At 38.7% G+C, this 24,401-nt stretch overlaps 1 protein-coding gene across 4 annotated transcripts in view; it reads right to left on the reverse strand.

Annotated features, from left to right (window-relative positions):
- Positions 1–1,186: 1,186 nt before the first annotated feature.
- IL15 (interleukin 15) overlaps positions 1,187–24,401 on the reverse strand; it is an 87,073-nt gene continuing 63,858 nt past the window's right edge. For all 4 annotated transcript variants that reach the window (XM_047857368.1, XM_047857370.1, XM_047857369.1 and 1 more), the window contains 6 exons: positions 15,698–15,796; positions 14,651–14,748; positions 12,515–12,599; positions 7,216–7,260; positions 5,123–5,260; positions 1,187–2,185 (listed from right to left, as the gene is read on the reverse strand). In XM_047857368.1, the coding sequence (XP_047713324.1) occupies positions 2,075–2,185; positions 5,123–5,260; positions 7,216–7,260; positions 12,515–12,599; positions 14,651–14,748; positions 15,698–15,709 (489 nt within the window). In that variant the 5' untranslated portion in view covers positions 15,710–15,796 and the 3' untranslated portion in view covers positions 1,187–2,074. The remainder of the gene's footprint in view (positions 2,186–5,122; positions 5,261–7,215; positions 7,261–12,514; positions 12,600–14,650; positions 14,749–15,697; positions 15,797–24,401) is intronic.

Below are 24,401 nucleotides of genomic sequence, written 5' to 3' on the forward strand. Positions count from 1 at the left end.
TTGGTCACAGCAACTTCTTACTAGACATGTCTCCGGAGGCAAGGGAAATAAAAGAAAAAATGAACTATTGGGACCTCATCAAGATAAAAAGCTTCCGCACAGTGAAGTAAACAATAAACAAAACTAAAAGGCAACCGACAGAATGGGAGAAGATACTTGCAAATGACATATCAGGTAAAGAGTTAGTATCCAAAATCTACAAAGAACTTACTGAACTCCCAAAACACAAATAATCCAGTGAAGAAATGGGCAGAGGACATGAATAGACATTTTTTTCCAAAGAAGACATCCAGATGGCAAACAGACACATGAGAAGATGCTCAACATTGCTCATCATCAGGGAAATACAAATCAAAACCACACTGAGATACCACCTCACACGTGTCAGAATGGCTGATTTCACAACTCAGGAAACAACAACTGTTGGTGAGGATGTGGAGAAAGGGATGTGCACTGTTGGTGGGAGTGTAGCCACTCTGGAAAACAGTGTGCAGGTTCCTCAAAAAATTAAAAATAGAAATACTCTATGACCCAGCAATTGCACTACTAGGGATTTATCCAAAGGATACAAAAATGCTGATTTGAAGGGGCACATGCACCCCAATGTTTATAGCAGTGCTATCGACAATAGTCAAAGTATGGAAAGAGCCCAAATGTCCATCAACTGATGGGGGAATGGATTAAGAGGATGTGGTATATACTTACAATGGAATACTGCTCAGCGACAAAAAAGAATGAAATCTTGCCATTTGTAACAGTATGGATGGAACCGGAGGGTATTATGCTTAGCGAAATAAGTCAGTCAGAGAAAGACAGAGATCATATGATTTCACTCATATGTGGAATTTGAGAAACTTAACAGATGACCATAGGGGAAGGGAAGGAAAAAGAAGATAAAAACAGAGGAGGCAAACGATAAGAGACTCTTAAATACAGAGAACAAAATGAGGGTTGATAGGGGGTGGGGGAGTGGGTTAAAGGTGTGATGGGCATTAAGGAAGGTACTTGTTGGGATGAGCACTGGGTGTCATATATAAAAGATAAATCACTGGGTTCTATTCCTGAAGCCAAGACTATACCATAAGCTAACTAACTTGAGGAAAAACAAAACAAAAGAAAAAAATGAAAAACAAACAAAAACACCATAAGTGAACTAGGTGAAAGAAATGGTGATAAGACAAAAATATTTCATTTTAGTCATAGTTTTATTAAAAAAGACCTTGCAAATTTCAGACAGCATACTGCAAAAATATACAATTACTTTATGTCAGATAATGCTGGCTCTAACGAACCAGCAAATTTTTTATTATACATGCGTGGCAAAAAAAAAAAAAAAAAGTGAAAATAAAATACCTGCACTTGGGAAAGCATGGAATACAAACATCATTACAACCATTAGTTTCCTATACACGATTCTACCTATCTACCTCAGTGGAGCTTTATTATTGTCACTCCCACCTAAGATTTACTGACACATATTACCTGCCAGGTACATGCACTTTTTGTCTTTTATAACAGGTGCTTTATATATCAATTACAGAGTAAAACACCGGTTTCACACCTATTTCTTCCTTTATCATTGGTAGTTAATTCTTCCTCCTTGTGCTACACCTAATGGAGAAGTGAAGGCTGGTGGTCAGTGGTCCTATGCTGGCTGGAACATACGGTTTCCCTGCCCCAGGGGTGCTCAGCCCCACAGCTTGTGCAATTTGACTATTGCCCTTGAACGAATGTCCCCTATTTTCTTACAGGAGGTAAACATCAATGCAATTTCGAAGGATAAAGTATATACACAATTTTATTCAATACTTTATATTATGCTACAAATATGTACAATTTCAATAATAAATTAAGAATAAATGAACGAAATAAGTACGAAGACAGTTCATAGACACCATGTTGCTCAATGACATTTTTCTGCCTTCATTTCTAACAGTTCGTGTGATCCAAGATTCCAGATTGTCCTCTTGTTAAAAAAATTGGGGCAGCATGCATGAAATGAGGAGTTTCACAGCCTCTAAGCTGCAGGAAGATGTTTGCTAACAGTAGAAATGCTGAAGGGGATCAATCACAATCAAGAAGAGTTGATAAACATTTGTACAATATGTACAAAACTCTGCAGAAATTCTTTAATGTTCTTTTCCTCCAGTTCCTCACATTCTTTGCATCCTGTTTCAGTTATATTCTAGTGAATAAGAAGAAAGGATTAGATTGCAAAGACTACTATATCCCTTTCCTGGGAATATCACATCATTTGAACCATACAGTGAGGTCTTGAGACATAAAAACTTTGGCACATTAATGTCATATTTGGAAAAACCACTAGAAAAAACTGGGAGATCTGGTTTAGGCTTATTTTTCCTATAATGGGTTAAGGACATTGGAGACATAAGCCATGTCTATCAGACCATGGACTTCCTGCTTAGAGCCCTTCAGTAGTTTCTGATCGTCTACCCCATAAAGACTATGCCTCCCTTGCATGGGACACAGGCCCTCCTTGAGGGGTTCCTCACCTGTTTCTTTCACCTGTCCCCACCACCTCCAATGACATACCCTAAGTACAATGAGCTCATGCCTTTACCCCCACATACACATCATGCTATTAGATGCCCCACTGCCTTTGTTCTTCTCTCTGCATATTCCACACTTGCTATTTTAGCTACCACTACTCAGGCTGAGATTACTCAGGTCCTATCTCCATTAGGAAGGCATTCCTAAACCTAGGAGTTCCCCAGGTTGGGCTAAATGTTCCATCTTTACATTCTCAGAACTCTCCCTCATATATCAATCATATCATGTCATATCATATCATATCATATATTGATATTAGGGAGTTTTTTGATTTTTATACCACTAGTCTCTAGGCTTTTCTAAGAGCACAAGGCCATATATTTTTGTTTCCCTAGCCTTTAGCATAAGGCCTAGCACATAGCATTCCCCCAGTCATTGCTGGTTGAACTAAACTATGTAGGTGAATACCACAAATTGTAATTCAAACACCGTTTCATGGATAACTAGAATATTCCAAATGTAGTAATCATAAATAAACTACTTAGAGATCATCCAAACCAGGAAAGCTGTACCAGCAAAAATCAAAATGAGATTTTATGTCCATTAAGCACTTGAAATTCAGATTCACCAACATTTATCAAGCACATACTCTATGCCAGGGACTGTCATATTCTATGTAGCGCTGTCCTATTTGAAAATAATCATGTCAGATAGCAAGGCAGAGATGTTACACGATGCATCTCAGTTGACATAACCAGTGAAATGCTCTGCATCCAGCTCTTCTGACTGCAGTCTTGCCAGCTCCTTCTGCTACACGTGCTACACATACCAGGCCATGATGACGGTGACTGTGAACATGCACACTGAATATTCTACCAATAACAGAGAGGTAACCTATCACAAGAGTATTTTAAACATCAGTATAGGCATTTCATAAATATATTAAGTGTCTAGAATATGCCCGGCATTGTTCTGGGAGCTGGGACACAGCTCTAAAACACACACACACATATACACAGACACACAGAAATACCTGCCCCTTAGACACTGACATTCTAGTAGGGAAAAGCAGACAAGTAAGTAAAATGTCAGATAGGGGGGCGTGCAGAGAAGGGGACAGGGTGTGGGGGTGGATTGCAACTGTGAAGAGGTGACATCACTGAGAAGGAGACATTTAAGCAAAGACCTTAAAGCAACCTGGCATTTTTAGAGCAGTTCAGGGTGTCCAGCCCTACTCGCTCAGAGGGTCTTGGCACATTCAGTTTCCTCGGCCTGTTAAACATACTTCCCCAGATAGGAGGCTCATTCCCTCATGTCTTTCCAAATGTCAGCTTAGCGGGTAAACCTTTAAAATAGAACCCCAGCCCTCTTACCTGCCTTCTTTTTGGCCACTGATTTAATAAATAACTGAGTCATTATTCATTTCCTTTTGCTTGCTTTATTTATGATTTACGTTTTACTTATGTCCCTTAAGAGCAGAGACCATGTGTGTTTTTGCACGTCTGTTATCCTGAAGGCCTACAACGAGGCCCCAAAAGTATATGTTAAATTCATGAATTATTGTTATGCCTTCTTTGTTTGTAAAACTTCCTTCTATCCACTCTGCTTTGGCCACTCGTGTTTTGCCATGAAAACCATCATTCTTTTACTTCAGGGCCTTTGCCCAGCTCACCCTCAGGCCTGCTGTGGGAGTCCCTGGCATTTTCTCTCCTAGAACCATACTTCTCGTGGTGCATGGCAAGGCCCAAATTCTACTTGAATTTTTAATATTTTTATTAGTATCTTCTTGTGGCATTTGTCCTTCCAGTGGATAAGAAGACCTCCCCTGAAGCAAAGCCGCTTGCGTATGAATCCGGCTCCCCATTTTACCAGCTGTGTGGACTGGAGGGAGTGATTCAAGCCCTTGGTGCTCCGATTTCTTCAACCTTAAAACAGAAACAAGGAGGGGCACCTGGGCAGCTCATTTGGTTAAGAGTCTGACTCTTGATCTCGGCTCAGGTCGTGATCTCACAGTTCATGAGTTTGAGCCCCACATCGGGCTCTGTGCTGGCCGTGTGGAGCCTGCTTGGGATTCTGTCTCTCCCTCTTTCTCCCCCTTCCCCTCGTGCATTCTCTCTCTCTCAAAATAAATAAATAAACTTAAAAAAAAAACAGAAACAAGGGTAACTCACAGATTTATTGTGAGGATGTAATGAATCACCGTTTAAGCCTCAAAGAACAGTGTCTGGCATAGAGTAATTACTGAATAAATGTGAATTGCTATTATTGATGCTAAACACTTAACCATGTAATTAGACCGATGTCTATCCACTGCACCTGGTGATAAACACCTTGGGGCCAACGACCTCACTGGTTCATCACTGTCACTCTAGCACAAAAGGGCCTGGAATCACGCAGTAAATGTTTGTTGAATGAATACACTGATAGACCACTTTAAGATTTTGGACATACTACTGATGGTGCCAGTTCTGAAGGTCACTCCGCTGGCATTAACTCCCTCTCCCGAGTGCCTCTTCGGACAATCTGCTTGTTCATTACATCTGGCTAATGACTTCTCCCAACCAAGACATAAACATCCGATATAGCTCTGTATGACTATTGGGTAACTCACCCTGTTAGAAGATAAACCGCTGTTTGCTAGGATAATAATGTTTTCTACTGTTTGATGAATGGTCTCATTTTTGGACTCAAGCGAAATAACATGTAACTCCAGGAGAAAGCACTTCATCGCTGTTACTTTGCAATTGGGCTAAAAAAAAAGAGTTGCAAAGAATCACTTTGAAAAAATTATCTTTCCATTATGCACTTTTACATAGATGCAATTTTGATTTTTTTAAAAAGTTAATCCAAATATTTTATAAAGAAACACAAAACCCCTAAGAAGTTTTACACAGGAGGCAATTTTTTGCTTTGTTTTGTTTTTAAATCAAAACCAAAACAAACGGACAATAAAACAATCTAAAAAGATGGCAATAGTATACAGAAGAAAGAACACAAAGCTAGAAAACATGGAAATAACAGGCCACTTTTTCTCAATGAGAGCATTTCCTCCTTGTAAAAGGGTAGTAATACCAGCCTGAGACTCTCAAAACATTAGTATAGATAGTCTGCTAAAAGAATTTTTAGAATCAGACTGTACTGTTAATATCTGAAACAGTGACAGCTGCTGGCCATGCTAGTTCCATAAGTCCCAGAGCTCCAGGGGCAGAAGAAATCCCAAGAAATTTATTAGAAAAATAAGGGTAGGAGTACTGCCCATTCACGGGCTGGCCACATCAGAAAGGTACCTTTCAGATACCACAAAAATATGTTTCCCACAATAGTGACTTTAACAAAATCCCCAACTTAAAATAAAAGAAGCATTAATGATCATCTGGGGATGTGACCATGGATTGTCTGACTTTAGGTTCTCACTGCCTTGTACAGTGCCTGGGATCCTACAGGCACTTCTAGAATGCTTACTGAATGGATGAAGGGAGGAGGGAACATACCCACATGCCTGGCATTGGCCATCTTCCTTATCTCCCACAGCAGCCGCTCAGGATTGCAAGGGTAAATACCATCCCCACAGATAGATAGGTAGGTAGGTAGGTAGATAAAATAATAAATAAAACTGAGGCTCATAAATGTTTAGTGACTTCTTAGGCAACGCACCTAGGAAGTGGCTGAATCAGAGTTTACATCTAAATTTCAACCTCAGCTTCTTTCTATAAGCCGTGAGTTACAAGGTTATCTTCTTGCAAAAAAAAGCAATCTCAGGATGCTGAGTTTGGGTGGTTACCTGACTGCTCTCTACTTTGAAAGAAAAATGGAAAACATACTAAAGCCTAAGGAGGAAGACAATGTCTATGTGTAGCACCGCTATCCAAGGGGTTGATGAATATCTGGTTTTTCTAGCTTGTGGTGAAGCCCTCTTCCCAAAGCTGAAAAAGCCTTCACAGGTGCAAATTCTTCCATTTCAGAGAAGTTCTAATTGAGCAATCACAGAGAGTGGACTCACTGTTCTCCTCGCACACAACATAGAGTTCGTTTTCCGTGAGGTGAAGAAGTTGGGGATTTGTTTCTTGTTTTTTAGTAGCCAACCCAGAGGGGAAGAACAGCAACATAGCTAAAATTATACAGGCCTTAGGCAATGTCAGTGTATTAATGAAACAAGTTCAAGATCATTTTTTAATTCTGATAGGTTTTATGAGTTGTGTTTATTTCTTTTCTCACATCGAGAGTAACTGGCCAGAATTCTTTTCTGACAATTGTAGAGATTCATGCAAAATGTGGAACATGAGTGCATTTAAGCAATTTGTAGAAAATATAATTAAGCGTGGAAATACACTCCAGGACTGGAAACAAGGGCTATGGCGGACAGCTTTAAATTGAATACATTAACCTGATTTTTGCACTTAATTGCATCATGATCTAATTGCATCATAAAATATGTAATATATTTTGTTTGACATTGATGGAAAAGGCTGTTTTATATTTTGATTTGGTACCATAATGAAAATAGCATCTATGTAAGCTCTTTGTCCCCAAGTCCCACAACCTCAACAATTACTTACAAAATGCATTGATCGCATGTTGTCAGAACACAACAAAAGTTAGACTTAAAAACTATACATTCTTCAGTAAGTTTATGAAAATATGCTTCTTCAACTTTTGAAAACTGGAAAATATAACAATTTTCAAAAAAAAATAAACTCTACTCACATGAACATCACTTTCAGTATATAAAGTGGCATCGATATGTAAGGACTGAAAGGAAACAAAATTAGATAATATGAAAAATTATGACCTGCTTTAGATATAGTGAAAACAACTTACTGAACATTTTAAACTTTTTAAATTACATTTTTTAAATTTTGAGATAATTTCAGTTTCATATGCAATTGTAAGAGAAAATGTAGAGAGATCCCACAAACCCTTCACCATTCCTCAGTGGGAATATTCTGAATGCCATAGTACAATACCATAACCAGGAAACTGACACTCATACAATCCACCCACCTTGTTGAGATTTCACCAGTTCCATGTGCACTGATGTGGCTATGTAGTTCTACTCAGTTTTACCAGATGTGTAAATTCATGTAACCACCTCCACAGTTAAGGCACAGAACAGTTCCATCACCATTAAAATCCTCCTCCCACACTTTCATAGCCCAAACCACCTTTCTCCCTACACATTCCACCCCCCACTTTCTAATCCCTGGCACCCACTTCTCTCTTCTCCATTCCTATATCACTTCAAGAATGTTATGTAAGTGGAATCATATAGTACATAACCTTTTGAGACTGGCTTTTTGAAAAACTTAATAGACTATTCTTTGAGCAGTTGTAGGTTTCTGAGAAGAAAGTACAGAAACTTCCCAAACTTCCTTGTCCCCCTGCACAGTTTCTTCTATTATTAGTATCTTGCATTAGCGTGGTACATCTATTACAATTGATGAACCAATACTGATACATCTGTAACAAAAGTTCGTAGATTACATTGGGATTCACTCTTAGTGTTGTATATTCTATGAATTTTAACCAATATATAATGACATGTATCCACCATTACAGTATCACACAAAATAGTTTTATTATAAAAATCACCTGTGCTCCATCTATTCATTTCTCCCTTTCCTCTAACACCTGGAAACCACTGATGTTTTTACTATAGCCATATGACATTCTTATCCATTGGATACATTCTGCATCCATTGGATATTCTTATCCATTGGACATTCTTATCAAATGGATACATTCTGTATCCATTCTTGCAGAATGTCATAGAGTTGGAACCACATGTAGCCTTTTTAGATTGGCTTTTTTCACTCAGTGATATGTTTTTAAGGTTTCTCCATGTCTTTTCATGTCCAGAAGCTCATTTCTTTTTATTGCTGAATAATATTCTACTGTATGGATGTACCTCTGTTAGCTTATTCAGACTGGCTTTTTTTCCACACAGCATAATAGAGAGCCATCCAACTTGTTGTATCAGTAATTTTTCCTTTTATTTGCTCAGTATTATTCCATGATTAATGTACCACAGTTCATTCATCTGTTCAAGGGCATTTGGGCTGTTTTCAGTTTTTAGCTATTATAGATAAAGGGCTACGAACGTACATGTGCCTGTTTTCCTGTGGAGGTAAGTTTTCATTTCTCTGATATAAATGTTCAAGAGTGCAACTGTTGGATCACATGGCAAATGTGTTTTATATTGGTGGCAAATTTGTTTTATAAAAAACACCCAAACTATTTTAGAGTAGCTATAAAATTTTACATTCTCATCAGACATATGTGTGATCCAGTTTCTCCACATCCTTGCCAGCATTTAGCATTATTACTTTTAATTTAAATATTCTTACAAGAGTATAGTGATATGTCATTGTCGTTTTAATCTGCAACCTCTAAATAATATGCAGCAATTTATGGGTACTTTCTTCCAGAACAAAGTCTTGGAGTGATTTATAATTTCTTCCTTTCTAATCTGCCACATTTAGGTCTTGTTCTTGCCTTGCCAATTTACCTAAAGTTCCAACACTGTTTTGAATAAGAGTAGTGAGAGGTGACATATTTGCCTTGTTTCTAATCTCAGCAGAAAAACATTCAGTCTTTACCCATTATGTATGATGTTAGCTCTAAGTTTTTTGTACATGCTTGGTATCAAGTTGAAAAAGTTACTTCTCTATTTCTGGTTTGCTGAGAAATTTTACTAGGAATAGGTATATTTTAAAATGCTATTTCTCCATCAATTGATCTAATCATATGATAGTCTACTTTAGCCTGTTGATAACGTGGATTACATTGACTGATTTCCCAATATTAAGCAGGTCTTGCATATCTGGAAACGATCCCTTTGGTCATGGTGTGTAATTTTTTTTAATACACTGGTGGATTTTATTTGCTAATATTTTATTGAGAATTTTGCATCTAAGTCATTAGAAGTATTTTCTGCTTTCTCTTTTGGTACTGTCTTTGTCTGGTTTTAGCATCTGGGTAATACTTGCCTCCTAATATGAGTTAGAAGATGTTCTTCTATTTTTGGAAGTTATTGTAAAATTGGTGTTAATTCTTCTTTAAGTGTTTGGTAGAACACTCCAGTGAAACCAGCTGGGCGTAGGGATTCGTTTGGGGGAGTTCTTTTTGGCAAATTCAGTGTCTTTAATAGTTATAGTAGTTTGAGGATTGTTTATTTCATCTTTGTTAAATTTTGGTAGTTTGTGTTTTTGAGGAATTGGTCCATTTCTTCCAAATTGTCAAATTTAGAGAATAAAGTTGTTTATAGTTTTTCTTTATTATCCTTTTAATGTCTGCAGATTCTGTAGTGATAGTCTCTAATTTCAGTCCTGATATTAATAGTTTATATCATCCCTCTTTTAATCTTTGTCAGTCCTGCTGGAAGTTTATCAATTTTACTGATTTTTTCCCCTAATAATGAGCATCATGTTTCATCAAGTTTCTCTATTGTTTTCCTGATTTCAATTTCATTATTTTCTGCCCTTATATTTACTTTTTCTTTCCTTCTGCTTGTGTTAGGTTTATTTTGCTCTTCTCTCTCCAGTTTTTTGAGGTGGGAACTTGGATAGTTGATCCAAGATCTTTCCTTTTTCCTAATATAATCACTTAGCTTTACAAATTTCCCTCTCAGTAATGCTTTACCTGAATCCTACAGATCTTGATATGTTGTATTTTCATTTTCATTCAGTTCTATGTACTTTTTTTATATCCTTTGAGACTTAATCTTTGACCTATAGAATACTTAGAAGTATTATTTAATTTTCAAGCGTTTGGAGACTTTCCTGCTATATTTATATAATTGACTTCTACTTTATTCCACTGTGGTCAGAGAACATACTCTGCATGATTGCAATTCTGATGAATTTGTTAAAGTTTGTTTTATGGCCCGTGACATGTTTAGTCTTGGTGACTCATCCCTGAAAAAAATACTAATTCCCTGTTGGTGGGTGAAAGGTTTCATCTATTGTTGGCTGACTGTGTTGTCCAGTTTTTCTATATCCTTTTTGATTCTCTGTCCAGTGATTCATTTGTTACTTAGGAAGTGGTAAAGTCCTGCACTATAATTGTGAATGTGCTTTTTCTCCTTTCAGTTTGATTCGTTTTTGCTTCTTGCCTTGTCAGGCTCTGTCATTGGGTGTGTACACATTTAAGATCACATTGTCCTGGTGGATTGATCTCTTACCATTTTGAAATGTACCTCTTGATTCTAGTATTTTTACTTGCTGTGAAGTCTACTTAATCTGATATTAATATAACTACTTCTGATTTTTAAAAATTACTGTGTGCATGTGCATCAGCTTCCTAAAGCTATTGTAATTAAGTATCAAAATGAGGGCTTAAAACAAAAATAATTTATTCTCTTACAGCTTTGGAAGCTAAAGGTACAAAATCAAGATGTCAGTAGGGCCATGCTCCCTCCAAAGGTTCTAGAACAATCCTGGTTTACCTCTCCCAAGTCTCTAGTGGCTCCTGGCAATCTTGGACCTCTTGTGGCTTATAGCTGCATCATTCTGGCCTTCTTTGGCTTGTAGCTGCCTCCAATTTCACATGGCCTTCTTCCCTGTGAGTCTCTCTATGTTCTGACCTCTTCTTGTAAGGACAGCTAGACATTGGAGTTAAGGCCCAACCCACCCCAGTATGACTTCATCTTAACTAATTATATTTGCAAAGACCCTATGTCCAAATAAGTTCACCTTCTGAGTTTCCCAGTAGACATGACTTTTTTATGGGGGGGGGGGGGGGCACTATTCAAACCATTATAATATGGTATATTTTTTTCTCTTTTCAATTTCAACCTACTTATGCCACTGTATTTGAAGTATTATTATTTAATTTCCAATTGTAGACAGCAAAATAGCAAAATGCGGTTGGTGTTTTGTTATCAATTTGGCTAATCTCCCTCCTTTACTGTATTCTGTTTCTCCTCCCTTTTGAGATGCTAATGATAGGAATGTTGAACCTTTTATTATCCCAAAGATCCCTGAGGCTTTTTTTCCCCCCACAGTCTGTTTTCTATTACCCTATCTTCAAGTTCACTGCCTTTCCTCTGTCACAGTCATCCTGCTCATGAGTTTCTCCAGTTTGTTTTGTATTTCAGTTATTGTACTTTTCAGTTCTGTCATTTTCATTTGGTTCCTTTTACATATTGTATTTCTTTGCTAAGACTTCATTTTATCCAGTTGTTTTCAAGGGTATGTGTAATTGCTTGGTACATTTTTATGATGGCTGCTTTAAAATCCTTGTCAAATAATTCTAACATCTAAACCATCTCCATTTCAAAGTCTATTTCAGAGACTTTTCTCATTCCAGTTGTGTTTTTCCTGCTTCTTGGCACAATGAGTGATTTTCAGCTGTATTCTGATATTTTAGCTTTATGTTAGGAGACCCTGGTTCCATCTAAACCTTCTATTGTAGCATACAGCCACCCTGTTTGGGTTGAGGCTCTGACTTACATATATTTGCTGTGGTTCCCATGATGATTTAGTTTTCAGAATCTTTGCAGTGCTAACTTGAAATGCTCGGTTCACCAGATGCCCCTGGGATGCCCACTGGCCCCTGCTGTATCACTCAAGGGGTGGAGGACAATTCTCTTAGCCAATTATCAGTGGGACTCCTGTTTTCCTCCCCCTGCTAGTTCTGCCAGGCCAGCTGGTGTCTCTAGGTGAGAGACGGGGTTCTCTGGCCACAGGACAGAGAGCTCTTCCCTGGGCCAGGCCATCCCCCCTGCAAGTGCCTCCAGGCTGCCAGGTTTCTTTGGTAGGAGAAGGGAGTCTTTGGCCTGTGGTGATAGAGAGCTCTTCATAGTGGGCCACTTATAAATTGAGTTTTAAAGATAATTACGATCCAAAAATTGTTAAGTAAAAGCATTGAAGGTTTTACCAGGCTCATGAATTTCTACAAAAATATTGCTTCAAGTGAGGTTTCATTAAGACTGACAGCGAAACACAGGGAGAGGCATACTCCACAGCAATCATACCAGATAGCTTATGGAAAAATGAGTACTCACTTGAATAAGCTTGTCAATTATTTTCAAATCACTTATTACATCCTGCCAGTTTGCCTCTGTTTTAGGAAGACCTGCACTGATACAGCTGAAAGCAAAACCAAAGAGCAAAACATTTTGAATAAGCATAATACTGGCTTGATGAATACATAGGCAAAAGAGCAATCAAGATTTTCTTATTCTGATCAGTGAAAAGATAAGTGTTATCCTTGCCTTTGTGCATTCAACAGCTTTGTAGATGAATATAAGCGCAGAATATACAGTACAACCCCTTAACACTTTAGATTAATTTAAGGGCTGACCAACTGGGATTGGAGAAAAACCTAATTTGGAAGGATAACTATAAATAACCTGGTGCAATTTATCACAATGGAAAACACACAGCACGTAATGTGTGGTAGTGCTCAGTAAATGTTTTTGAATAAACTGCTGATATTCTTTAAGTAGAAGATCCATCAGACTTTTAAGTCTATTAAATAGGTGAAATTCTTTACATATATATATTTTTAATGTTTTTTTAACATTTATTTATTTATTTTTTTTATTTTTTTTTTTCAACGTTTATTTTATTTTTTGGACAGAGAGAGACAAAGCATGAACGGGGGAGGGACAGAGAGAGAGAGGGAGACACAGAATCGGAAACAGGCTCCAGGCTCTGAGCCATCAGCCCAGAGCCTGACGCGGGGCTCGAACTCACGGACCGCGAGATCGTGACCTGGCTGAAGTTGGACGCTTAACCGACTGCGCCACCCAGGCGCCCCACATTTATTTATTTTTGAGACAGAGAGACAGAGCATGAACAGGGGAGGTTACAGAGAGAGGGAGACACAAAATCTGAAGCAGGCTCCAGGCTCTGAGTTGTCAGCACAGAGCCCAATGCGGGGCTAGAAATCACGGACTGCGAGATCATGACCTGAGCTGAAGTTGGACGCTTAACTGACTGAGCCACACAGGCGCCCCTATATATTTTTTAATGTTTATTTATTACTGACAGAGAGAGACATAGGGCACGAGTGTAGGGAGGGGCAGAGAAAGAGAGAGACACAGAATCTGAAATAGGCTCCAGGCTCTGAACTATCAGCACAGAGCCTGACACTGGGCTTAAACTCACAAACCACCAGATCATGACCTGAGCCCAAGTCACACGTTTAATGAACTGAGCCACCCAGGTGCCCCAGGAGTGATTCTCAAAATAAGCAATAATCACTTTCATGGAATGACTTTGATAATAAATATTCTTTACTATAGATTCAACATGCACCTTGCACATTGCTCATGTTACGACTATGCTTGCCCTAGCTTCCTTCATAAATATTACAGACTTGAGCCAAATATAGTCTTGAATGATCATATACTTACTCATTTTGGTAACACTGAAATTTAACATCAGGACAAAAGACTTATCATACACTGACCAAGTGACTGTGGAATGATTCTTCAAACTTCAGGAACCAATAGTTGCTTCCTGATGGATCTTGTACAGAAGCAAGATAGCCAATACTAATTTTTCGTGTGAGCAAAGATGCACTACACACATCCACAGCTCCCCACACCAGGAGGGCATCAGTAAGGGAAAGTGAGCTGGGAGTCATACTACATAACTACAGGTTGGGTACTTTGGGCCAACTGTGTACACAGTGTTAGCTGCATCTAAGAAAGAAGAAGAAAGTTAATAAAGCACAGAAATGTCTGAATGTTTATGAAGAGGAAAAGCAAAAGGCCTAAATAAAGAAATGTTTCCAATTGAGGGAGGATAAGGTTCAAAGGACAGGAGACTTCAGTGCCAGGGATAGATAACAGAATAACACGAACAAGCCCTCAGTATCTATTTTTTATGTTGTGAAAATCATGTAAGATGTGAATAAGGAATGTACTTCCAAGTTTAGGTAAATGTTAAGAGATCCAGTTTATTGGAAGGGTATAACACTTAGCTGGGATATTAGCAGAATGTAGAAATGTTCAAGTGGGTGTTAACCAAACTTCCTCTGAGTGTTCATAATCTGCCCTCTATTGTTCCCAAATACTTAGAGCCTAAGGATTTAAGCAAACTGGACATAAACCAATTTAATAGAGAATATGCTGAGTAACAATGATCATGGCCATTAACATGATGATATTTAGGCTGAAAGATAAAATTACCTCAAAATGAAGACAGGAATGCAAGCTTCAGTTAAAAAATGGCTGTTCAGAAGTAAACACAAGTAGCACTGGATGGAAGTACTTCTCAAAAATGGTTTCTGAAAAACAGAATCATATGCAAAGCAGTTAAAACATGTTTAGTTAAAAAATGATATACATTTAAAATGATATTTTATCATGTTGTAGGTTCCAGGAGGTAAATTGATCAAAACTTCAGAATTAATGCTCTCTATTAGAATTAATGAAGCTAGAATTTATCTTTCTTCCTTTCTCCCTCCTGCCATCTCTGTCTCCTATGTGCAAAATTACTTGCTATATATTTTTCCAGATGCATTTCAATGATGATAATTTTAAGAAAATTCCCATATTACTAATCTATGTATATACTAACATTACTACTTACTTTGTTTCTATTATCCTTATTCTCCTCATATTTTTTTTCCTTTTTAATAATTCAACAGATATTTTTTGTTTGTTTGTTCTTAATTATCTATGGCATGTTCATTCTTTTTTCTTTGGATGTCATTGAAAATAGTTACAGACCCAACTAAAGATACTCTGTGCCATCCTAACAAGTGATACATAGTAATTTTTCTTGGTGATTTAGGGAAATATTCATCTTAGAACTTCTCAGAGTTTTGATATGTTTGCCTGCCTCTTTCACACTGTCAAAGCCTTTACAGTTTCAGAGAGCCCTTGAACCACTAAGAATCTGTTTCATTTAGTCTACACTGAAAGGATGAATAATACCTAGACCTTGCCATCAAAGACTACACTATTCATTGAGTAGAAGAAAATTCAAAGAACAAAACAGGGTGAGAAAAGTGAAATGATACATTTACAATGGCACGAAGAGCCCATCAGGGTGTTAGTAGAGTTCAAATACCTATTCCACTTAGTTTCAAAATAAGAATAGTCCACACATGAATAGACCCCTGGGACACAACAAGATCTTTGGAGAATTGTCATATAACTTATCATGAAGTATCTGAGATTCAAGTGATCCTTTTGAAAAGTCCATATACTATCTCTACTAATTTTCCTTACCGAAATTCTCATTACTCAATGCCAGAGTAAATCCTTAAGTGTTGAAGAAGAGCTGGCTATGACAGTGGGATTCCAGCAGCCATCCATCCAGAATACTTCCTACAATACAATCGAGGGTAAGGAATTAAAAACACGGTGGGCTAGTGAGGAAAAGGACTAGTGAGGAAAAGGAAGGAAGGGAATTAATATTCACTGAGCACTTACTTTTTCATGGGCACTCATCAGTCACTTCATATATACATCACTTTTAAATTATTTTTTAAGTTTATTTATTTATTTTTGAGAAAGGGACAGAAAGAGTGAGCAGCGTGGGGCACAGGGAGAGAGAGGGAGACAGAGAATCCTAAGCAGGCTCTGCACTGTCAGCACAGAGCCTGATGTGGGGCTTGAACTCACAAACTGTGAGACCATTGACCTGAGCTGAAACCAAGAGTCGGACCTTTACCCCACTGAGCCACCCAGGCGCCTCTATACACATCACCTTTAATCCTCACAACAATCCTACAGGGTGGGGTTACCAGCATTTGGGTAAACTGCCCAGGCCCCAGAGCAAGTCCAAGACCGCCAGGATTTGAGACCAGGTCTGTCTGAAGACAAAGCCCAAACACTTTCCACTATAGTATGTTCTTGAATTGGCAAATTCCAAAGTTGAATATTTACTTAGTAACCAATAGAAGTCACCAAATACCTGGCTTCATATAAACCACTGACTGTTAATTTAATTTACAACAGAAGTATCTACTTCTACAGACATTGAACAGCTGTTTTCAGTCTTTGAAATAAATCAGTGTTAATTGAAATGTTATTTGAGAATTTCATAAGTAACAAATTCTATTTTTTCTAATTCAAGACAATGAAGAATGTGAGGTTTACACAGTCCCATATTCAACTCCATTTTATTAAAGTAAAGATTAAAACTAAGACATATAAAATATAAACAATTATTTTTGCCATCCTTTAAAAATAGTATGTATTTGTTGACCTCTCCACAAAAATCAAAATCTGCTCTGCCCCTGACATAAATATTCATTGCAATTAAGTTTTGTAAGCTCAATTAATTAAATTATTTTATTTTTCACATGACTGTTTTATGATATATGATGTATAAATCTTTATTATTTTAATGTTTTATTTATTTTCGACAGAGAGAGTGCACACACACATGCATAAGTGGGGGTGAAGCAGACAGAAAGAGAGAGACAGAGGATCCAAAGCAGGCTCCGGGCTCTGTGCTGACAGCAGTGAGCCTGACAAGGGGCTTGAACTCATGAACCGTGAGATCATGACCTGAGCCGAAGTTGGACGCTCAACCGACTGAGCCACCGAGGCACCCCCGATGTAAAAATCTTTAAAAGAAAAACTAGTATTTACCTACATGTTAAATAAGACACTATGAGACTACATTCAACAGGAATGCCTCTTTTTCAATAACATATTAAATTGAGTCCTCCTGTTACATATGACCTGAATCGTATGTACGATTTTAATTAAAGCAAACTCTCCTTATTCCTCTCAACCAATAATCATTCTCTTTGCCTGTATTATCTCAATGCTTCAAGTTTTTACAAAACTTCAGTTATCTCGTAATTGTCCAAAGCCTCTTAAATTCCTTCCATCTTTTTGAGTTATGGTATCCCAAACTTCGCATTGGTCAAATAACAGTATCTATTGACCTGGGACTGAGGGGTACCGAGGGTGACGGAGGTGTTAGTAAGGCCTTGGGAAACTACTGCAGTAAGCAATGAGGATTTCACTCCTGGGCTTTTGCAGCAGAGCATCTCCCCACGTGCAGGGTGTCTGACCCTTACCAGTGTGGCAGTGGACTTGCACTGCCCTGCCCAGCCACCTCCAGCTGGCATAGGTCAAGGAGACTAAATGCTGTGCTCAGAATGCTCCTACCAAGCATGGTGGAATGCAGCCGAAAACCACATCAAAAGCTTCAAGCAAAATAATGTTAATAGAGACCAATGGAGGGGAAAAGGAAACTTTTACAGCTTTGCCACCAACAAAAGAACTGATGTGGTTTCCTAGGCTAAGAGCAAAAAATGTGGCTTTCAAAGCAGCTTTGAAAGCATTCAACCTGCCACTTACTAGTGCTGTGGACCAGTAATTTTACTAAAATATGTGTGAGTGCAAGCATGCACGTGTGTGGGTCAAAAATCAGTGTGGATCTTAAAAACTGAAAAGGTAGAATACCCTATTCCTTTCTCTTTAGCCAGGACTCAATGTTAACTATTAATATAATTAATATTAATGACGGTAATATTATAATATGTATTGCTTACCTAGTGCTTTCGGTTTATAACATTATTTCCTATACAGTACTACATTCAATCCTGGCAATATCTTATAGCGAAAGACATTACTCTTATTTTACAGTGACGAAATTGAGGTTCTGAGAGGTTAAATGACTTGCTTCAGGTAAATGTCATGCATGTGGCCATGAAAATCTACCTCACAATCCAAGTTGGGCAGAAGGAGGAGGGATGCAAGAAACTGAGAAGTGTAAGCCCCTTAATATAGGAAGTAGCTGGGGCACCTGGGTGGCTCAGATGGCTGAGCATCTGACTCTTGGTTTTGGCTCATGTCATGATCTTGGTGGTTTGTGGGTTCAAGCCCCACATCCAGTTCTGCTCTGGCAGCGCAGAGCCTGCTTGGAATTCTCTCTCTCTCCTCTCTCTCTGCCCCTTCCCTGCTCTCTCTCTCTCTGTCTCAAAATCAACAAACATTAAAAAACATATACATATGTGAATAATAAAAATATATATGTGAATATATATATGTGAATATATATATATATATATATATATATATATATATATATATATAAAATAAAAATCCCTGCTCTCTAACAGTTTAAAAACAGGTCTTTCAAATTTCTTGTGTGAAACAGAATTCAAGTTCTTCCACATCCATTATTCCATGTGATTCTCACAAAACACTTGCTAGAAGTGGCTGAAACCAGGTTAATTACTTTCTGAGAAGGCAAATCTAGGTATGAAATAAATTACCCACTCCCTTTATGTCATATTTTTGGAGAACTGGGAAAGCAGTGTTTAATCCTGGCGTACTAATGGCATATGGTCACGAAATGCCCTCACAATCAGCGTCTTTGGTTTGCCCTTCATTCAACTGGGTGCACGACTCCAGGAAAAAAAGAAAGACTAAATCCCAGCCCTACACCCAAGTTGCTCACAAAGTTTGAGCAGGAAATTTTTTGCGATCTTGTGATTGGGTGTCACTGCAGGGTGGCTGTTGACCTTATGGTGGCACTGAAAAGCTAGCAGGATGTCACTGCCCAGGGGTAAGACATTGGGAAGAGTTGACAAATCAACACAGCTGGGCAGCTCTAAGAGCTCTAATTCCAGAGTGACTTGTGGAAAATAATTGTGCACATCTTGCATTCCATACCAATATTGTAGTCCTTCCCGGTGAGGAAATATAACCTAATGCACTGCCGTTTGGCCTTGTTTTATTCTGTTTCGTTATTTACTCGCCTTGTCACACATTTAAAGTAAATTTAAAAAGGCTTAGCACAAAAGAAGAGTTATAAGTATTGGTTAATTTGGTAAACACATTAATCTGTTCACTCAAAAAAAAAAAAAAACTAAAAGTGAGGGCAAACCAATGTTGCGTGCTTCTGGAGAATATAAAGAATGGAAGACAGCATTGCTGCCCCTTATGCATTTAGTAAATGTTTACTGAGTACTTACTATGTGCTAGACATTTCTCTATGACCTTGGGATACATCGATCAATGCAGAGGGCAGAGAACCTTGATTTTAGGAGGAAAGAGACCATTTGTAACATACATAAACTAGTTAATTATATATTTGATTAGAGAGAGGTAGGTGATATAGGGAAAAGAAAACACAAAGTAAGGCACGAAAGATGTGGTCGTGATTTTGAGTAGGTGATCAGGATAGAGTTCAGCGAGAATAAAATCAGATCAGAGATGCAAAGGCAGGAAGGGAATGTGCCCTAATACACCCAAGTAAAGAGCATTTGAGGCACCTGGAAGAGCTAGATCAAAGGCACATTGGCACCTGCATGTCTGTGAGTCTGAGGATCACAAAAGAGGCTGAGGGAGTGAGCAAGGCAGAGCATAGTCTGAGATGGGGTCAGAAAGGTGGACAGGGAGGGGTGGCTCAGATTGTGCCCTTTCAGCCACTCTACACTCTAAGGATCTGAAGTGAGAAGTCACTGCAGCATTTTGGGCAAATAACTGATACCCTCTGAATGACGTTTTAAGCAATCTGTCTTGGCCCCTGTGTTAAGGACAGGCAAGGATGGAAGCAGAGGTCCTGAGACTACAGGAATGCAGGTGACACACAGTGGTGGCTGCAGTGTGCAGGGTGGCAGTAGAGACAGGGACATGTAGTTGGAGTCAGGAAACATTGATATGACAGAACCAACAGGATTTCCTGAAAGACTGGATGTGGGCCATAAGAGAACAAAATACTCCCAAGTCTTTTGCCTGAGCACCTGAGATCTGAAGCTGCCGTAAACTGAAACGAGATGGACTGTGGGCCGAACAGATGCTCTGAAAGGAGGGGTCGTATCAGGAGTTTTCATTTTGGACATGTGCAATTTGTGAGAGGCTGAGTGCACAGCCACACAGAAACGCCAAACGGGCCGTTGGATGCAAGAATCTTGAGTTCGGGAAAGTGGTTTGAGCCTGAAATCGATATGGAACTCATGATGCTGGTGGACTTCACAGAGGGAAAGGTAGAGAAGAGGACCAAACCTGAGCCAAGGTATTTCAATATTAATTAGTTGGGGGGGGGGGGCAGAGGGGGAGAAGGACCAGCAAAGAAAATCTCAAAGGGAAGACCAGTGAAAGGGGGGAAAAAGGAGAGAGTGTGATGTTCTAGAAATCAATGAGAATTATATCCAGGACAAGAAATGACAATCACATCAAAGGTGCTGAGAGTTCAAAGAAGATACAGATTGAGCCCTGACCAGTGAGCTTATAACCTGGGGGTCATGGGTGACTCCGACAAGAGCACTCTCAGCAGAGTGATGGAGACAGAAGCCTGCCTGAAATGGACTGAGGAGAAAGTAGGAGGAAAGAATTAATGAAATGCTAAGTACAGGCAATGTTTTGCAGAATACTGCTCCAAAAGGGAGAAACAAAAGATGGTGGTAATAGGTATTAGAAGGTAGAGATGTGCTGAGGGAAAAATCGAGGATGTTAGCGGGAGAAAGGACCATTGCCAGGACCATTGCCAGATGACGTTCTTGAAAAGTCAGGTGAGGATGAGAAAAGAATTTTGTGCACAAGTGGGGCGGTGGCTAGGTCACCTGTTGTCATGGAAGGAAGGCTGAGGGTCAAGGTGGTGCAATAGCTAGGTGGTAGATAACTGTGTTGGTATATGTCCTCCACTACTGCTTCAATATTCTCAATGAATCAGGATAAAAAGTCATTAGCAGACAGTGAGGACAGGGAAGGTGTTGGGTTGAGGACAGAGGAAAATATATGACAGAGGAGAATGACAAATGTAAGTACGGTATGAGAGCTATGCCTATTGGAAGGAAGTCCATGGCCGTGAATGGTCAGAGAGTAAGATTCATCAGCATGTGCGTGTTTTCTGCAGCCACATTAAACTGCAAGGATCAGGCAGGCCTGCCGTAGGTGGAGAACTGGATTTGATCATGGTCATGTACGCCAGCAAGCACAAACAAGAGAGAGGCAAGGGACTTGAGGTTATGTGAGAAAGTACAATGGAGATATGGCCAGGAAATCTAAGTTTTTGTTTTTACTGTAAGACTTCATGGAGGAAGTGTTCCCGGAACCATACCTTAAAGAATGATTAGATTTTAGGGGCGCCTGGGTGGCTCAGTCGGTTGAGTGTCCGACTTCAGCTCAGGTCATGATCTCGCGGTCCGTGGGTTTGAGCCCCACGTCGGGCTCTGTGCAGACCGCTCAGAGCCTGGAGCCTGTTTCGGATTCTGTGTCTCCCTCTCTCTCTGACCCTCTCCCATTCATGCTCTGTCTCTCTCTGTCTCAAAAATAAACGTTAAAAAAAAAATTAAAAAAAAAAAAGAATGATTAGATTTTAGATGTGAGTAAAGACAGAGAGACAACATTCTAGGTTAGGTAGAGGAAAGAGCCTGAACAAGGACATACACAAACAAGTGCAGTGTGTATTCAGAGGAAAGTGTGTCATTTGATAATAGTGTGAAAGCAGTGAAAAGGAAGAATGGACAAAACTGTTGTGAGTATATAAAGCAGGGATTGCCAAACATGTTCTCTAAAGGGACATATGTCAGCCTTTGTCTTACATTCTCGGTCACAACTACTTAAGCCTGCTATGACAGTGGGAAAACAGCCATAGATGATGTATGAATGAATGCATTCAGAACAGACAGTTGGTGAATTTGGCCCACAGGCTATCGTTTACAGACCTCTGACTCCTGGGGATCTCTTAATCAGTCCCAATTGGAATACAGTTGAGAAAGCAGTATGTTTAAACGTCTCAAATTGTCCTACCATTAACGGTACCAGCATTTTTTTCTGTAATTGCTTTTTAGCTGTTTTCAATAGACACTAATATGAAATTTTCAAATATGAAATTACATTAAAGACAATCTATGTTCAATATTAAAGCTTTAAAAAACACCCAATTTGGACTATGTTACTGTGGGTTCCTTTTTTTTTTTTTTTTTTTTTTTTTTTTTTTTGAGAGTGAGAGACCGAGGGAAAGGGGCAAAGGGACAGAAGGAATCTTAAGCAGGCTCCATACTCAGCACAGGGCCCAATGCAGGGCTCGATGCCACAACCCTGGGATCATGATCTGAGCCAAAATCAAGAGTCAGACGCTCAACTGATGGGGCACCGAGGCGGCTCAGTTAGTTAAGTGGCCGACTCTTGATTTCAGCTCAGGTCATAATCTCACAGTTCCTGAGATCAAGCCCTGCATTGGGCTTTGTGCTTAAAGCGTGGAGCCTCCTTCAGATCCTCTGTCTCCCTCTTTCTGCCCCTACCCCACTCAAGCTCTTGCTCCCCACCCCCCTCTCTCAAAAATAAATAAAATTAAAAAAATTATTTTTTAAAGTCAGACACCCAACTGAAGGAGCCACCTGGGTGCCCCACATAAGGTCACTACTTTGACTTTTAAAAATTAATTCATATAATATCTGAAGTTGGTATTTAATTCTCTCATAAGGCCACACATCATGTTAACAGAGCCTGTAAATCTCACAATTTATCAAAATAACAAAATAAATGATTAAGATGTTTCTTCTTTTAAAAATACTATTTCATATAAGGTTTACAAAATACATATTTTCAATATATATTTTCAATTAAACAATGGTTAAGTTTTCGGGAATACTTAAGACAAGACAAATTGCTTAATTATAGTGAAAAGCTTCTAAAGCAAATCACAACCATTTACATGCCTATACTGCCAAGGACAAAGGCAGTGATAAAATCTGGACACCTTAGTTACCATGACTACTCAAAAAACATTAATTAAATAGATGGTATAAAAAATGAATATAGAAACACTTCAGGTAGTTTATCATCTAACAAAGACGATGGTTCGTAAATGTAGCTGGACGGCATATACGCTCAAACCACTCTATGATCATAGTTCCATGTAGCAATATGTTCATGTGCTTTTTTTTGATTATTTGGTGCAAATGTTCTTGAAAAATGTGTTGTGTAAGTGTTTTTGAAAAATGGTAGCTAGTATAATTCTCTAGGGCAGGTATAATGGACAGCTTGCCCAGGATAGCACAGCTATAATATTTAACCTACTGTCTAGGAATAGGTAATGAGATCTGTTCCTCTACCCCATTTTCCAAAAGTACTGCATTCAGAACGCTTGGAAAAGGTGAAGAAATTCTCCCAAACCAGAGCACAAAAGGAAAAATATGGAAATTATGAGATAGATCTAGAAATTCCAACATAGTACTGAAGCAGAACTCCAGAAAGAGCAAAGAGAATAGAGAACAAGAATTAATTACAAAATGATTTTTACAAATTCTACAGAGTTGGAAAAGGACACTAGCTTTTACATTGAAGGGACATAAAAAGCATAGATAAAAAATGTAGTATTTAAAAATTTTTTTTTCAACGTTTTTATTTATTTTTGGGACAGAGAGAGACAGAGCATGAACGAGGGAGGGGCAGAGAGAGAGGGAGACACAGAATCGGAAAGAGGCTCCAGGCTCCGAGCCATCAGCCCAGAGCCTGACGCGGGGCTCGAACTCACGGACCGCGAGATCGTGACCTGGCTGAAGTCGGACGCTTAACTGACTGCGCCACCCAGGCGCCCCTAAAAAATGTAGTATTTTTAATTTAAACTCTCTAATTCCAGGATAAAGAAAACCACGCTAATAGTATTCATGGAGTAAAACCAAGTTAAACACAAGAATCAGAATGAATCTGATTAAATCTGGTACTTAAAAGACAATAGAACTAACCTTCAAACTTTAATGGAAAATGGACTTGAACCTAAGAAGGTATTAAAGAAAGAGGGAAAAAATACTGTTTCGTAACAATATCTTAGAAAATGTAAGATCCACAGAATGTGAAAAAATAGTGTGAAAATGTATTTTGGGAAAATAAAAATGTCCAAAAAAATAGAAAAAGATGTGGGATGTAAAAATAGGAAGCATAAAACAAATAACATTTATATTTGGGTCTAAATAATGGCACCATTCTTCTGAAGTATGTGGTTTTTTACCTACTTTAT

Source organism: Prionailurus viverrinus, chromosome B1 (assembly GCF_022837055.1).
Source record: "Prionailurus viverrinus isolate Anna chromosome B1, UM_Priviv_1.0, whole genome shotgun sequence".
In the NCBI taxonomy this organism is placed as follows: domain Eukaryota; kingdom Metazoa; phylum Chordata; class Mammalia; order Carnivora; family Felidae; genus Prionailurus; species Prionailurus viverrinus.